This window comes from Lagopus muta, chromosome 19, assembly GCF_023343835.1.
Source record: "Lagopus muta isolate bLagMut1 chromosome 19, bLagMut1 primary, whole genome shotgun sequence".
In the NCBI taxonomy this organism is placed as follows: domain Eukaryota; kingdom Metazoa; phylum Chordata; class Aves; order Galliformes; family Phasianidae; genus Lagopus; species Lagopus muta.
In genome coordinates this window covers 6129034-6145605 of record NC_064451.1, presented here as the reverse complement: position 1 = coordinate 6145605, position 16572 = coordinate 6129034, and the positions used below count along the sequence as shown (strand labels likewise).

The following is a 16572-nucleotide window of genomic DNA, read 5'->3' as shown; positions in this document are numbered from 1 at the left end:
GAGGAAAGGGGGGGGTGGGGGGAACCGGCGTCGTTCCCGTATGCGTGAATGTATTGCGAGAGAGGAAGCTTGCGACAGCCGAGAGGCGGAGGCACCGATTCTGCTTCTCTCACCTCCGCGGGCATTTAGCAGAGAAGAAGCGAAGAAATCAAATAAATAAATAAATAAAAATCTCTCACCGATCGCACGGCAGCGCGCAGGAGCCTCCACCCCAACCCCCCCCTCCCTCCTTCCACCCCCCTCTCCGCCGCCACCGCCGCTCGGCGCCCCCGCGCAGCGCTCGGCGCACGGCCGCGGCCCGGAGCTGCTCCCCGCGGAACGCACGCGGGTGCGGGGCGGCCCCATGAGCGCCGCCGGCTGAGAGCGAAGAGGAGGAGGAGGAGGAGCGGGAGGAAGGTCGGACGGCTGCGGACAGCGCTCGCTCCAAGGAGGAGGAAGAGGAGGAAGGGGGACCGCGGGGTTCCCCCCCAACCCGCCCCGCCGCCGCCGCCGCCGCCGGGGATGTGACGGGCGGCGATTGTGCGCTGCTGAGCGGCCCCGGGGGGGCGGGGGGGGGCAGCGCGGAGGGGGGGGGTGGGGGGTGTTGAGTTGTGCCACTGCCCTCCGCGCAGCCCCCCGGCACGGAGCGCTCCGGCTATTTCTAACGAGGAAAAAACAGCCAACCAGACGGCGGAGGAAGCTCCAAAACGCACTTTGTCGCTTTTTCTCCACCCGTCGGGTTTGAGGTTTGGTGCCGGGTTATTTATTTATTATTATATATATATATATATATATATATATTTTTTTTTTTTTTTGCTTCTTTCTGTTATTATTGTAATTTTGTGCGAAAGGAAGTTGTGAACAACTGCGAGTCAGGAAGTGGAAATCCACACCGGTTGTGACAAGCTGGGGCTCCAAACTATTTCATTATTTATATAGATGTGTCTATCAACATTCTGCTTTTCATCCAAAGAATAAAGGGAAATGCCGGCCGGCCCCACGCCTGACGGGGAATGACAGACCGCATCTGAGCAAAGGAAGGACTAAATATATCAGCTAAAGCAGCACCGGGATTTATTGAACTCGAGAGACTTTTTTTTTTTTTTCTAACCTAAAGACCGAGCGAGAGATTTAAAGGGTCATTAAAAGGGGAACAATTTGCAAGGCCCTTTGGCTCGTGGAGCGCAGCGAACCTCCGGGGCAGGAGCGGCGTTTGTAGGACGGGCAGCACATGAAGGCACCACGGCAAGGCTCTGCGCGATGAATTTTCTATCCTATGGATACCACTTGTGAGGTTACGCACCAAGATCTGTAATTGATCTCGCACCCCATAATTTCAATGCCTAATATTCCCCAGGATTGCTGGAGTACCCGAGGAGCTGCGTCGGACTGTATTCGGGGTATGCCATGGGCTGTATTCAGAGCATTAGCTGCAAATCCAAAGTTTTCCGGGAAAGTATTTCGGTGATTGAAGTCAAAGCCTCCATCGATCCCATCCCCACCAGCATCGACGAGTCCTCCAGCGTGGTCCTGCGTTACCGCACCCCGCACTTCCGCGCCTCGGCGCAGGTGTTGGTGCCCCCCATCCCCAAGAAGGAGACGTGGATCGTGGGCTGGATCCAGGCGTGCAGCCACATGGAATTCTACAATCACTACGGGGACCAGGGAATGTAAGTCATAGAAGTCGTTCCAGAGCACGTGCATGTGTGTGTGTGTGTGTGTGGGGGCATTTGTGAGGTGAGGGGGAAGAGCAGGGAGCCACGGCCTGGCTGGGATGAGCCAACGGCACGGTTGGGTTGATGCTGGAAGCTGGCTTCTGTGAAACTTAGCAGGACTTTCTCCTATGCTTTGAAATAGCGAGCGAGCTGGTGCCTGCACCTTTTAAAGCAGTGGGTGTCCTTGTCTTTCTGATGGGAACACGCTCAGAAAAACGTGCTGCTGGCGAACCAGGAGCAGCACCAGAGAGCCAAGCCCCGGAGCCAGCCCTCCTGCAAAGGGCAGCCCCCTGCATCCCCCCATCGCGCACTGCGCATTGAGGCACCCTGGGGCAGCCCTGAGGCTGACACTTGTGGCTGCTCCCAGCCCCGTGCTGCTGTGCTGCAGTGTTGCTACCAGTGCACCGGGGCAAGGGGATGGCGTAGGGGAACCTGCTTGGAGTGCTCTTGGCTGCAGGCAGCCCTGAGATGGGTTTAGCCAGGGGGTAACACTACATCACCTTGGGGCAGGGTTAAAAAACAAAGACATTGGCTTCATTTGGGGTAATTGGAAGAGTGGGAATAGGCATACATATCTATAGGAGTGGGAATAAGCATATATATGTACGGGAGGTGGGAGGAACGGAGGGGCTGTTTGCACTCCAAAAGCCCCGTGTTAGCGGTCAGACAGTCACAGTGAGACACTGTGTCAATGAGTCAAATGGAAATGTCACCTCCCTGCTGTGAGCAGTCAGCCCCCCCGCAGCCCTCCGCCGGCGCTCTGCTCGTTGCAGGCTTTGGCCCACAGTGCAGCCGGCAGCAGCTCTGCGTGCCTGCATGGAGCTGCAATTCTGCAACTCATGGTGCCGGCAGCGCAACCCTGCAGTGCCTGAGCTTGGAGAGCAGAGCTGGGTGCAGCGGGGGCTGCGGGCGCTGCTCGGCTCTGGGAGCACAGAGGGAGGATGGAGGGGTGAGAGCTGCTGCCCCTCTGATGATCCTGGGGGGGGCTGGGGGGTGATGCTGGCTTGGCCTGCATGGGGAGGGTTGAGGGAGAGAGTGGGAAGGTAGGGCTGGAGAGGAGAAATTCGGACACAGCGCAGTGCCCTCCTGGAGGCCTGAGCATCCGCAGCCCTCCATTCCTGCCCAGCTGCAGGCACGGGTTGGGCAGCTCAGACAGGAGCAAATGCATGCAGGGAGACGCAGAGCACGGGGAAGGGCACACCAAGGAGCAGCCCTGAGGGACAGACTCCTGTCCTCACGTCCTCTCTGCTCACACAGAAAGCGCCTGGAGGTGCAAACTGCAGCACCTGGCCAACGCTGGCAGCAGGAAGAGAGCAGCTGAGCTTATCTTGATTTTAGAAGTACTTACAGCAGGCCTGAAAGCTGTGGGCTTTTTAGCTTCAAACCCTTCTATAGCAAGGACAATTTGTTGCTCAGACATCCCCAATTCCAGGCCGTGGGGATTTGCAGGTGTAATTCTCACATAGGAACCAGCAGCCTTTAGTGAGCAGCTGCAGGGGGACGTGGGGATGTCCCCAAGTGCAGCTCACATCCGCCACAGCAGGAGGAGCAGGCAGGGGACCAACGTGCCTCTGCTGCTCACCCCACACCCCCCCTGAGCTGTCTGACTGCTCTGCCCCTGAGTTCCCCCGTTGGTAAAGCAGGATGTGGTGCAGTCTCCCCAGGATGCGTTGCTTTGAGAGCTGCGGGCCAAAGTTTGCTGTGAGCAGGCAGTCAGAATGAAGAGCTGCAGATGTGTGGGAGAGCCATTATCCAGAAAGCCAGGGAAGCAGAAAGACGTTTCCCTGGGAGGCTCATTGGGCTGATACGGAGGAGCAGTGCAGATGTAACCAGGATGGTGTGCCACCATCTGACAGCCCTAAATAAGGGCTGAAAGGCTGCTTCGTGCCATTAGAGCACACTCTGGAAGATTTTTGCCCTCCCTGTGGCTGTCAGCCATTGTAATACCCCGACCTCTATGGAGCTGCATTGCTTTGTGCCATCCATCCCAGCTTTCCACAAAGGGACGCCGCTGGAACAACCATTTTTCTCTTCTTTTTTTTTTTTTGTCCTTCATCTCTGTGGTGGCAGCAAACCCAGGACTCCAAATGAGGTTGGGCCAACCCCAACAGCAGCGCTTCCAGCAGCCCCCAGTGCTGGGACAGAGCAGTGAGGAACAGCCGAGCAGATGGAGCTGTGCATCAGGCTCAGTGCACGGGTGTTGGATGCAGAGGGCATCAGTCTGACACGTGCTTTTAAAGTGGAACCGATGATTTTTTGGCCAGATAAAGTGTTTTTAGGCGTATGGAGAGAAAAATAACAAAAGCTTCAACCACACGTAAATGCTGGGGTTATTTTGCTGGTGGCTCACACTGCCAGGAGCACAACAGCCTGGGCAGGAGGAAACGGAAACACTCTGTCACCTCTCTGCATGCAGATTTGGGGAACCCCCCCCCCCCCACCCTTTATCCCAGTGCTGCTGTCACCAGGCAAGGCTCACTCCAAGCACCAGGACAGGATGCTGCTGTGCCACGTGGCATCCTCAGTGCTGGGCTGTGGGGTTCTGACCTGCAGGACCCAGCTCCAGCAGAACCAGCATCGCCCAGTCCTGCTTCTTCATCTCCATGGAGATGTGCAAGGAGCAGCACAGATGGTGGTATGCAAAACAGAGCGAGAAATAATGCGGTTTGAATGGGACCAGCTGCAAATCTCAAGGAGCTGCAGGTAGATTTCCTGCCCTGAGAATTACTGGGACAGCCGGGCAGCGCCGTGCCATCACTGCACGTTAGTGGGCACCTCTCTGTGGTGAGAGTAATTCTCCCCCATGCGCAGGGCTGGAGGAAGAGCCTTTGGTGCTCTTACGGAACGCCGTGGCTGATTTATAAGGGTTATCCCAGGGCTGCTGCTGGGCAGAGTGCCTCTCCTGGTAGCACGAGGATGTTTGTTGTGAGGGGTTTGGTCTCTGGTGATGCTCATTGTGATTGAAGGTTTCAGAGCAGCGGGAGTGACAGAATTACAGCCCAGAACGTAGCGGCGTTGGAGCCGACAGCCACAGCAGGCCTGTGAAACAGAGAGGATGGTGCCTTTCCTGCTGTTGTCAGCAAAGCGTTTACTGGGCACTTTCTGGCCTTCCCTTGGCTCGACACCATCCCAGAAAGGTGCTGATGCAGCTGAAGATCGTTCCATTGCATTCTTTCCAGCACCACTGCCGCATTACTGAGCGCAGACAGGAGGTGCGCTGGCAGCAGGGCAGCCAACAGCAGCAACCACTGCAGCCTCTGCTCTTCACAGCCCAGCCTGGCACCTTCCCAGCCACACAGCCTCCATGTGACCTTCGTGTCACAGCTGTGACCCTTCTGGACATCGTCACATCTCAGCCCCGGGCTGCAGTCATGATGAGAACCAGGCACATGGACAGCAACCCTAAAACCACTGCTGAAAGGGAGGGAGAGCCTGAATTCAACCTCCTGCATGCTTCAGGGCTGCAGGGAGCAGCCTGCTGAGCCGTGTCCTCCAGTGTGCATCCCTTGGGATGGCTCTGGGTTGGAGGGGAAATGAGCGAGCATCCCTGGCTGTAGCAGGGCTGCTGGGGGTCCTTCTGGCTGCTGCAGGTTCACGCTGACTTCCAGGGAAAGGACTCCCTCTGCCTGCTGGCTGCAGGGAGCAGAAGGCTGCAGCAGCCGATGCCGCATCCCATATCCGCACATCCACAGCCACGCAGCCCAGCGCTGTGGTTCTGACCCCAGATCCCATCCTGCACCTGCAGATTTGTTCAGGTACCCACGAAAACCATCTATTAAGTGACCCCACGGGGAATCAGGCAGCGACTGCCAGACGTGTGTAGTGCAGTGCCGAACGAGCCGGTGATTACAAACACGTTGGCGCTTCACGGTCGTTAACTAATTAGCAATCAGCCTTGTGAGATGGTTACGTCAGTCCCAGCCATGGGAGAGGAGCAACGTGTCCCCAAGCACCCCAGGAGCTCCTGTGTGCCGGCGCTGTGGGATGGCAGAGGGCTGCTCCCCCTTCTTGGCTGACCTTTCCATCAGGCTGGCGCACGGCGCAGTGCCACTGGCGCAGGGATGGGGCAGCGTTACCACCCTGCTGACCTCTGTTTCTCTGATTACTGTAACATCATCCCGGCCTTTGAACCGGGTCCTTCCTGGGCTGTAGAGAGATGGGTTACACTGCCAGCATCATGCAGTCAGCGGGGAGGGACCGCAGCTTGGCCAGGATGAAAGGGCACGACTGCAAGCATGGGCACAGCATCAGAGCAGCGAGGGGAAATGGGAGCCTGTGGGGGAAGGGAGGCAGCTCTGTGGGCAAACCGAGTCCTGGAAAGGGTCCTCATTGTTATGAGTGGCATAGAAAAGGTCTTCTTTCAGGTTGGATGTTAGGAAAAACTTATCTGAAAGAGCAGTGCTGCACTGGCACAGCTGCCCAGGGGATGGTGGGCTCACCATCACTGCAGGTGTTCCAGCCCTGTGGAGATGTGGCACTGAGGGATGTGTCGGTGGGCACGGTGTGGTGAGCTGGGGTTGGGGATCCTAGAGGTCTTCTCCAGCCTTTGTGACTCTGTGATTCCTGCATGAGAGCGATAAGACCCAATAAGAGCCGAACAGGAGTGCATTCCCAACTCATTCCTCTCCTTCCTTGAAGTCCTGCGTGTTTCTAAACAAATTCATTAACGTGTTATCCGTAATTTGTTGGTTTTGCAGGTCAAGTTGGGAGCTTCCAGATCTACTGGAGGGTAAAATCCAGGCCATCAGCGACTCAGACGGAGTGAACTATCCCTGGTACGGAAACACGACAGAAACCTGCACCATCGTGGGTCCCACAAAGAAGGAGTCCAAGTTCAACATCAGCATGAACGACAACTTCTACCCGAGCGTGACGTGGGCAGTGCCCGTCAGCGAGAGCAACGTGGCCAAGCTGACGAGCATCCACCGGGATCAAAGCTTCACCACCTGGCTGGTGGCCACCAACACGGCCACCAACGAGATGGTGACCTTGCAGACTATCAAATGGAGGATGAGGCTGGGCATAGAGGTGAACCCCAGCAGACCCCTGGGGCAGCGTGCCAAGCTGCAGGAGCCCTCAGCTCAGGAGCAGCCCCAGGTCCTCAGCAAGAATGAGCCAATACCACCCAGTGCCCTTGTCAAACCCAATGCCAACGATGCTCAGGTACTCATGTGGAGGCCAAAGGACGGAGCGCCGCTCGTGGTGATACCTCCCAAGCACCGATAGTAACAAACCTGGCGTCCCGGCACTGAAAGGGAGAAAACGTAACTGGAAACAAAGCGAAACAATCACTTAGGTGTTAGAATAAACACGTATAATCTGAGCGAAATCAAAAATGCACTTTTTAGTCATTCAACAAATGCAACCATTCTACCTTCTCCCATTGGGACGGATTTCACTGTGCTAAAGCTACAGAGGAGACCTCGGGCCGGGGTCTGTCTCACCACTGGATTCCTAAGGGAAGGAATGAACACTGATGTCTACCAGTATTGCTTTTTTTGTTCTCTTCCCTCTTTCAGTTCCTGTTTGAACTTCAGTCTCATTAGCTTGCCCAGACTGCCCACGACAATAAGAGCATTTTATTTGGGATTTTAAGAGTCTTTTGTTGTTGTGTTTTTTTTTTTCCTTCTCCTTTTCGGTTGAGAACAGAAGTTCCTGGGGCAACAAGTCAACTATTTAAGATAAGGATTTTTCTTTTTTAAGCTGTAAGGTTCTGAGTTGCAAATCCAAGTCATGCGGCCTTATGTAGACTTTGCTTTGCATTGCCAAACTTTTGCCTTAAAGCTACGTTTGAAAACAACAACAACAACAACAAAAACACCACCGGGCAGAATGTCCTTTCTACAGAGCTTGTGGGAAAAGAGCTTCAGAGCGAGGAGGAGATGGTCAGCATCACAGGCAAATGAAAAGGGCACGGGATTGGAGGAAGCACCATCAGAAGAAAAACCTTCCTGGTTTTCAATTGAGGAAGCTCGGAAATCATCTCGGTTTCAAAGCAATGCAAACAAACTGCTGTCGGATGGAGCTCAGCGGCCGTCTCCCCGCTCGGCAGGAGGAATGGAGCTCACCCCATTTGCACTTCTTGGCGTTGAACCACGGGATGCTCTGATGGGCAGAGCCAGCAGCTGCAGCCTCGGGGTCACCACTGTGTGCGGAGGCATCGAGACACACGGGTGTAAGCGAGGGCAGATCCATCCGCCACGTCTACCCAGCAATATCCACAGTTCAGGAACGGCCGTGTCTGAGCCCAGCAGGCACCGTTCCTAGCAAACACTAGAGACAAAAGCTACGAAAAACTCTTCTTCCTACGGTAACGAATCACGTTGGGGTTCGTAGGTATTTTTCTTCCCAATGACCTCATGATCTACACAACTTCCAGGACCGGGGTGAGACCGTGCCCGTTTGGTTACGTAGCCAAGGATCCTGCATGGGGCGGGAAGCAGGGAAGACCCACATCTCGGGTGTAGATCCTCCAGTCAAGAAAAGTGCATTTGGAGCAGGAGCCAAAACCTGGGTTTCAGCAAGAACCTCGTCCAGATGGCTTCAGAGATAGCAGCTGTGTTTCTGCAGAGGAAGGGGGTGCGGGAAGGTTGCTCTTAGGGGGGAGGGGGCGCCTGTGGCAGCGCTTTCTGTGAGATAACGTTTCTTCCTCTTATTCACAACGCGACTCCAGAGCTGGGGCTGAGCAGAGCCCAGCTGCAGAAGCTCCCGGCCCTGCAGAGCTGGTCCGAGCAGGTCTCGGTCCCATGCTCGCTGCTCAGAAGGTTCTCCCATGGGGGAGCACCATTCGCTGCTATTGCCACCTCCTCCTCCCACACAACAAGAATTTCTCCTCCTTCGCTTCTCCAAAGCCGCGCCGTCTATTATGGCAGCAGGTTCAGCATCTCCCCTGCGTGGGGAAAGCACGCCCCACAGCCGCCTCAAACCAGCAAACATGGACGCGGGGTCCCTGCAGTGTGCCCTCCCAGCAGGGTGCCCTCCTCCCTGTGCTGCAGAGCTGCTCTCCCCCTCCGATGGGAGACCCTACAGGTAGGCAGTCTGACATCACAAGCAGCTTGCAAACAACTGGACTGGATCAACCTCAAACCCATCAGCCAAAGGTTGCCTACATCTAGGCTTTGGGACGATCAAGGACGAAGCTAGGGAGGCTTTGACTTGCACAGTCACTCTCTATTAAATTCCATTTTCTTACACGGATTCAGATCCCAACTACAGCTCCACAGGCACAGCCCTCAGGACTTGGCTGTCTTTTCTCCTAGGCAATACATGCAGAAGAGGACAAAACGGGAGCTGTGGGCGATTGCTGGTAACACTTGCACACACCTCTGCTGCTGCTCCAGGCAGAGCGGCGGGGGGGAGCAGAAGGGGTATTTATGTCTGGTATTCACTTTGTCTCCAGGTGCTGAGTACTTACAGTTCTCACTGATGTCAGCATGGGTCGAACAAACGGGGCCCAGTTGTCTTAATTAGCTGCACAAAGGAATTCCAAGGAAAGATTTATTCTCAGTCACCAAAAAAATCACATTCAGGGAACACCTTTGTCCTTTTCCACTTCGCTTCGTGTTGGACTCAGTTTCTCCCAGCACATCGAGTACATCTGTTTCCTTCTCCCTCTACCTGGTGGACTGGATGCACCCACGCAATTCCATACCGACCTCCTGGCTAAGTTGCCCCGTTGCACTGAATGGACCCAGCTGAGCAGCAAATATAAAATCCAACCTTCACTTTGGGTCAGCTTTGCATGGACCTCTCCCTCCCCAAAGAATGCCTTTATCCCGTGCCTGGTTCGGACCATGCCTCCCTCCACCTCCATCCGCACCACCACACCCAGCATAGAAAGTGCTGCTGCCTCTGGTGAGATCCCATGCTTTGTGGTTACAAATGATGTTTTTCCAATGCTGCTTCATTGCGAAACTGACGAGGACAGATGGGCTGTATCTGAAAGGAAGGGTGGCTGGAAGGGGTGGGTGCTGCCGGCACCGCTGGGTGACAGCTGGGGAGTGGGATGGGGACCCAGGGCATCCATCCAGGAAAGCAAGCTGCTGCTCTGGCAGCATTCTGCAGCAAAACTAGAAAGGATGCCCTGGGAAGGGGATGGAGCACCGCGCTGCCTCACCACTGCCAGCAGCACCAGGGTCAGGAGCCCAGCAGAGCAAAGCCAGAGTCAGAGCAGTGCGGGTGGGGGGGGGGGGAGAAGGGGAGGTGGGTTGGCCCATTCATTCTGCACGGCCCTGGGAAGGCGAGGGGTGAGGCACAGCAATAAGACTTGTCCTTGGTCTTGCAGAGATACTGTGAAAACAAAACCACGATGTACCAAGTCTGGACACTCATGGCGATGTAAAAACAAAACCCTGCTTTTATAACAGACGGAAAAATAAAATGAAGTTTTCAAACCCGCCTGGCCTGGAGTCGTTTGGGTGTTGGCTGGTTTCAGTAGAGCAGTTCCCCACCTCGGCTGCAATGCACTCGTGGTGAGCAGGGAGCTTTTTCTCCCCATTGCAGCTCTGACTCCGCATCAGACAGAGCGAGGAGGTTTCTGGTTAAAAATACCAGCCAGCATCCTGCATTTTTCATGAGCAGGCCGTGTGATGGGAGGGCAGAGCAGCCATGGGAGCACACAGCAGCCCAACTTCTGCAGCTCTGCTCCCTGATGCCGTTTGCTTGGGTAGCAAAAGGCTGCAGCCATAAATACTGCACCTGGGGGGATCCCTCTGAAGGCGGCAGCCAACCTTTGCTCAGCCTTTTCTATGCTGCTGTTGGGTTCCTGCTCCCTTCGCCCCAACCTGCGTGCAGGCATGCAATGCAAACAGCACCGTGCTCTGCTCAGGGAGATGCAGCAGCGCACAGCAGTGCAATGGGTGGGAACACAGCAGGGGAGGGCGAGCACAGCGTGCATGTGGGAAGGAATTTGCATGGATGGAGAGGACAGGTTCAGAACGGGATTCATTTCAGTGGAAACTCTCCAGCCTCATCTGTTGATAGGAGGCTAAATTTAGACATCCCAGTCTGGGAGGGAGGAGGGGGAGAGGGGACAGCAGGCAGTGCAGCGCTGCTCTGACAGCCTGGGAGCACCAGGTCACATCAACAGTCCATAATGGAGCAGGGATGGGCAGTACTGCCAGGCTGGTGCCAGCACCTCGCGCCTGCTGAGCCCACAAACCACACTTTGCCTTCCCAAGGTTCTCTTGCATGGCTTCAAGATTTGCTACCCTCCCTGTGAAGCAGAAGGCAGCAGCGGCTCCTTGCTTTGCAGCAATATTCTGCTCACCTTGCCCCTGCTCGGGGCTTTTGGCAGGGGATTTCCCTCTGCTGGTACAAATCAGGTCTCTTTTCCTCTCTCTCTATCTCACACCTCTGTAAGCTGCTCAGATGCAGCAGCTGCTAACACCAAATTTCATTCCTCCGTGTTTTCAAGCTTTAAAGCGAGTTCCTTTGAGCAACATATTGACATGAATTGAAGAACCTTAAAACACCAGCTGAAAACCCACACTGTGCCATGTGCACAGAGCTCCTCCAACAGTTTGCACTGGGATTCCCTCACACACAGCCCCAGTGACCCCAGCACCCTTCTGGGTGCACAGCCCTGGCAATGAGTGCCAGCAGGAGAGCCAGAGTGGGCTGTGAGGCATCCCAGGGTTGCAGAGGGCTTTGGAATGCATGTCCTGCATTTGGAATGCTTATCCTGCAGCAAAGTAAGGGAGAGAACTGAGCATGAGGCAATATGAAACAAACCACTGGCACCTGTGCTGAAGGACGGCATCCCCACAGAGCCCAGCCCCAGTTTTGCTCCTGGAGGAAGGAAGGGCTCATTTCAGGCCACCGAGGGCCACTCATTGCCCCCAAGCTGCCTCTACCCAGCCCCTGGGGCTCAGTGTGACACTGAAGAACAGAAACTCCTTCAGCACTACCAAGGGCTGCCATGCCTGAGCCTCTCGCAGGGTTATTTTTCCTTGTATGAAATGCTGAAAGCAATGCACAAGGACAGCATGATGAAAACTAAGACAGGATGAACAAAATGTCACTGCAGCCCATGGGGCTGCCCTGGTGGGGACACGTATGGGGTGACAGGAGATGGGCTGTCACTTACAGGCACAGAGCAGCACCAGAAAAGCACCGGACCCAGCCTCACCACCTCCTCTGTCACTGAAATGGGGAAGAAAAAAAAAAAATAAAGGGACAGAATGGTAATGCTAAGCCTTCCAACAGTTGTTATCACCTCTTTGAAGACCAACCAGCACGGACAACAGAAGTAACAAATAAGGGCTCCAGGCCCACACTTGGTCATTGGTTTCCTCACCAGCCCTGCCAGGCTGGGAGCTGATTTGTCATAGCTTTGTTCTTTGGTGGACATCTGTCCACATGCTGGGCAAAGGCCACGTGCTCCCAGGGCACCCAGCACAGCTGACAGCCTGCAGCAGTTCCTGGCAGCCAGCAGCTGAGCAGGGCGCGAGCTCTGCAAGCCCTCGAGTCATCTGGTAAAAATGCAGACTTTGGGAAGTTGACTTTGCTACGTTTTGTTCCTGTAGGCTCACGGTCACGATCAGCCTTCCAGTGCTGCTCAGCTCCTCCAGCAGCTGCTATGGAAACCAGGAGCAGCACCCATTCCCCAAGGGCAGGCGGTTCAGGGGTTGGCTTGTTTCAGCCACGATTTTGGAAGCGTTGCAAGAGAGCAACTCGTGTGCTCAACCAGCATCTGCAGTCATTAGCAGAGCCTCTCTATCACAAAGGGAAGAGGAGTTAAACAGTCAGCAAGCAGCACAGCAGGGACAACCCCCAACTGCTCCCATCGTTCCAAAAAAGAAACTTGAAATGGCTCCCTGTGCCAACACTGCATTCTTACCCAGCCGGTCTTCTCCATGCTGGCTATCTGGGGGAGCACAGCTGATACGGCCCTGTGAGGAGGTGCTGCATGCCACAGCCATGTGAGATTAACGCCAAGAATTTAAGGTCAGTCGTTCAGGCCAGCTGCTATTTATAAAGAGGAAGGAAAACAGAAGAGCAGTATCACCTCCAGGCCTTAGGAAACGTGCGGTCAAGGAGGGCGCATGGCGAGGGCACGCTCTGAGCTCTCCTGCTTTTCCTTCCATTCTCCAAACCAGCACCTTTCAGAAAACGTTCTCAGTTCTGGCACTGTGACCCCAGGGCTGCCAGCACCCAAAACTCTTCCATCAGCAGGAAAGGTTAAAAACGAAGCCATCCCAGCAGCGCTGCCTCTAATACAACACAGCACACCCGTGTTCAGAAATCCAGGCTACACATGAAAGCCTTACAGCCCACAGGCTCGCAAAGCCCCTCCTCATCTAAATATAAGCCCTCCCCGTGCAAGATATTCACTGCATGTCAGTGGTCTTCCTTTTAAAGGGAACCCAACTCACGCCATCCCCGGGTGCAGACGGACGCTTCCCACAGCCAGGCTGAATGTTAAGGCTTTGGGTCGACTCGAGAAAGAATGACTGCTCCAGGAGCTGCTGACAGCTGTCAGAATTTGGTTTATAACATCAGATGTGAAAACAAGCAGTTATCAACTATTTACAAGTCCAAAAAAGGCTCGCGTGCCCACTTGCCAACCAGACCCCAAAATGACACTCGCTATCATATTGTGTGCTATTCAGAAAAGGAAACTTCAGAATGTTTCTGCTGAAAATAGAAAAAGCAGAAGTAACCCAGAACGTCCTATTAGGACCAAGGTGAACCCACCCCATCTGCATGTATTCAGTAATACATGAGCCCTTCTCTCAAACGCGTTCTTCACAGTGCAACAAAAACCCATCACATCATTTGGAGGTTTCGTGGAGGTCAGATGCATCAAATAGAAAAAGCATTTGTCCAAAATGCCTTGGGGGCATTCTTTATAGCATTTGCTTGGTATGTTTGAGTACAAACATATGAGGATTTTACAAATGTTACTGACTGAATCCAAGAGCTACAGGGAAGCAGTACAATCTCATACATGTTAGGAAACAACAACAGAGCTGACAGTGGAAACCAGCAGCCAAAGCCACGAGCTGCAGAATTACTGATGCCTTTGGATGGAGGTCACACTTCTCCTTCAAGGTTCACTATGTAAGTTTTCCCTATAGCCAGAAATCAGAACTCAGAGTTCTGTCAAATTCAGAGGAAGGTAAAAATAAGAAAGCTTTTACTTCCCACCTCTCTGCTGAATGTTACTGCCATGGGAACGTGCTCTGCACGCTGCCAGCTTCTTCCCAGATAATTTCCTATTTCTCTGCTAAGCCTCTGGCTCACACATGACTCAGATTTAGCACTTCAGTGAGATAAGCATGCACCCCATCCTATACTTAAAATTAGCAGGGCAAGCTTCAGCTCCTTCTTAAGAGCCAAGGATAATCAATCATTTACTTCAATGAAAAATGTGCTGGTTTGTATCCGAAACCAACTTGAGCTACTTACTCCTTTATCTGGGCATAGGGAAGGGCAACAAAAAGCAAAGCTGACAGTAGGCTACAAGCACAGGGCTGGCAATCACACCTCACACGTGTTTGTTTCTTCATGATCCAGGGAGATAAGCCCTTCCAACACAATAGCATCAAGACAGATAAAACTGTTTAATACAGAACGAGGATAGCTGCTGCATAAAAATAAGGATATTTAAGGGGGAAAAAAAAAGTCTGACATCTTGTATTTAAACGAAAAGCTGTATGGATATTGATCACACAGGTGACTCATGAACGTAGGAGCTACAGCACAGTTCTCCAGGAGAGTTCAGGATGTTCTTAGCTTCTCCATCCGCTAAATCCAGAGGAAGATCTGTGGAGCAGAAAGAAAAAAAAAAGAACACAGCAGTGAGTGCTGGAATTTCCCTCAGGCAGAATTAATTTAGCAGATCAGATCTCAGAGAGACTTCCAGAGCATCAGAAGCTTATTATGGGGATGTACTGATATTTCCAGCATCTTTTACTTGACGCTGCATCAATACATACTGCTAGATATAATTGTGCTCATTCTAAAGCTTATCATCCAGAGAAATGTTCTACTTGGTAGGGAAGCAAAGTTTAAGAGCCTTGCTAAAAGTAATCCATCCATTCAGTGGCAGAGTGGATCACAGCGTTAACCTCAGTTCTCAGTTCAGTTCTTCAGCTGTAAATCACCATCTCAATTCAGCCAGAAAGGAACTGATTTATTTCACACCCTCTTTCAAGCTGACAAATGGAGTAGAAGCCAGATTCGCAGGCACAGCTGGAGCACACGCATCGTGTGCTCGAGAGGCAGAGGGAGGAGGCTGGGGATGAGGGTGACCTCAGTGAAAGCCCTCTCTTCTATGAACAACTTATCCCACTGGAAAGCACTCAGAGCATGGACTATTAGCCCTGTGCACTGACATTCAAAAGGAGATCAGAACTTGTATGTTGCTGCTGCTTTCAACACTTGTTCTCATGCACTGCTCAACTGATTATTCTGGTTCTGTTTGTACTCTTAATGAAGAATTAGACATGAGAGGCCACTTACGTGTTAGTTGATCCAAAACCAAACCCTGGAAGAAAGGTAAAAATAGAAAAATCATGGTTAGAAGTGAATGCTCAAGATACACAGTACGTGTTCCCTCCTGCACACCAATAGAGAAACATTTCTTTCCTGCTTTTAGGCCAGGGAAAGCCATGCCCAAACAATGGAAGTCAAATCCCCATCTAGAAGAAAAGTGACTTGGCTCAGCTCCTGGGAGGGCTGTGCTTTCACTGCTAATCTGCTAGCTTCATTCATTAGCACCAACTGCATACAATGAGCCTGCTTCATTCACCTCCCCACAAGAATAAGAGGCCTGCTTTCTGAGGATGGAGTCTGTGCTTAATGCAAGCCAGCGGTGGCAGGCCACCAATGAATGTATGTGTTCATTCTCAAAGGCTCTGTTCTCTGCCCTGTGTAAATCCCTGCAGCTTCACCAAGCTTCATCAGGTAAAAAACCTGGCTGTTGGTGCTCTAGCTCAATTTGGCAGCATGCATTCTTTGCTTGCATACAGCCACCCATGCACACAGCACCGAAGAGATATTTGCTGCTTCTCAATATTTTTGTTTGAGAAGAGCAACTCCACAAAAAGAGGTGAACAGCAGTAATCAGGTATAGTATAAAGAAGAGTAATTTGAGTGAAAAGCAATAATCAGGTGTAGTACAAAGAGGAGCAATTTATTCACATGCAAAGCAGCAAGTGATGGAATCATGAGATTAAGTCAGATTAATCTCTGCAATGACTTCTCCAGGCCACAGTGCCTATATAGGAGGACCACGCTCTGTTTTTAGTGGGGAGCTGAGCAATCACAGTTGAGCTCCAGGGAAACCTGGAGACGTGGAACCTGTTAGACTTACTATAGTTGAGTTTCTCCTACCTCCTCCACCTGTCCCAAAAGCAGAGAATCCACTGCTCTGTGTGCCAAAACCAGAACCCTGCTGTGACAGCGATCCAAACGTCGGGGTATTCTGATTTGCTAACGTGCCAAATGATGCTGTGTTGTTACTGGTACCACCAAACCTGCAGTTTAAAAGAGAAGATTTGTGTTTGCAAGTTCATTCTCACTCATAGTGGAAGCTTTCCCCACAATGAAAACAGCACGCTCCTTACACAAGGATACATCAGTAGAGTGATATCACAAGACACAAATGATTGTACATTCTGGAAATGGATTTCCTTGATGTAGGAAGGACTGCTGCAAGTGGGAATGTCTGCACAGCCCCCATCCCTAATGTCCACCTGGCAGATGGGCAAATGTGTTCATACTTACACAAAGAACATTTTCAAGTGCTTGGCAATGCCAACACCAGCCATCGAGTAGAAGACCTTAACCCACCCCAAGTAACATTCACCCTTAAAGCTCAACAAGTACAGCGCTGCTGTATTTCACAACCAGGGCAGCAAACAGCAATTTA

The 16572-nt window shown here is 52.7% G+C and overlaps 2 protein-coding genes across 5 annotated transcripts in view; one reads left to right on the top strand and one right to left on the bottom strand.

The window, feature by feature from the left end:
- The first annotated feature begins 583 nt into the window (after window positions 1-583).
- Window positions 584-10102, top strand: FAM78A (family with sequence similarity 78 member A). The gene is made up of 2 exons (XM_048966170.1): window positions 584-1649; window positions 6392-10102. The coding sequence occupies exons 1-2, from the start codon at window positions 1387-1389 to the stop codon at window positions 6918-6920; spliced, it is 792 nt and encodes a 263-aa protein (XP_048822127.1). The 5' UTR covers window positions 584-1386; the 3' UTR covers window positions 6921-10102.
- Window positions 10103-14241: 4139 nt separating this feature from the next.
- NUP214 (nucleoporin 214) overlaps window positions 14242-16572 on the bottom strand; it is a 40609-nt gene continuing 38278 nt past the window's right edge. For all 4 annotated transcript variants that reach the window (XM_048965793.1, XM_048965794.1, XM_048965795.1 and 1 more), the window contains 3 exons: window positions 16035-16177; window positions 15162-15186; window positions 14242-14462 (listed from right to left, as the gene is read on the bottom strand). In XM_048965793.1, the coding sequence (XP_048821750.1) occupies window positions 14429-14462; window positions 15162-15186; window positions 16035-16177 (202 nt within the window). In that variant the 3' untranslated portion in view covers window positions 14242-14428. The remainder of the gene's footprint in view (window positions 14463-15161; window positions 15187-16034; window positions 16178-16572) is intronic.

What these genes read in the sequence shown, in the direction of transcription:
- FAM78A (XM_048966170.1), top strand. Translation starts at nt 1,387, where the DNA reads ATGGGCTGTATTCAGAGCATTAGCTGCAAATCCAAAGTTTTCCGGGAA. An exon ending in CACTACGGGGACCAGGGAAT is followed by an intron (nt 1,650 to 6,391) that starts GTAAGTCATAGA and finishes TTGGTTTTGCAG; the next exon opens with GTCAAGTTGGGAGCTTCCAG.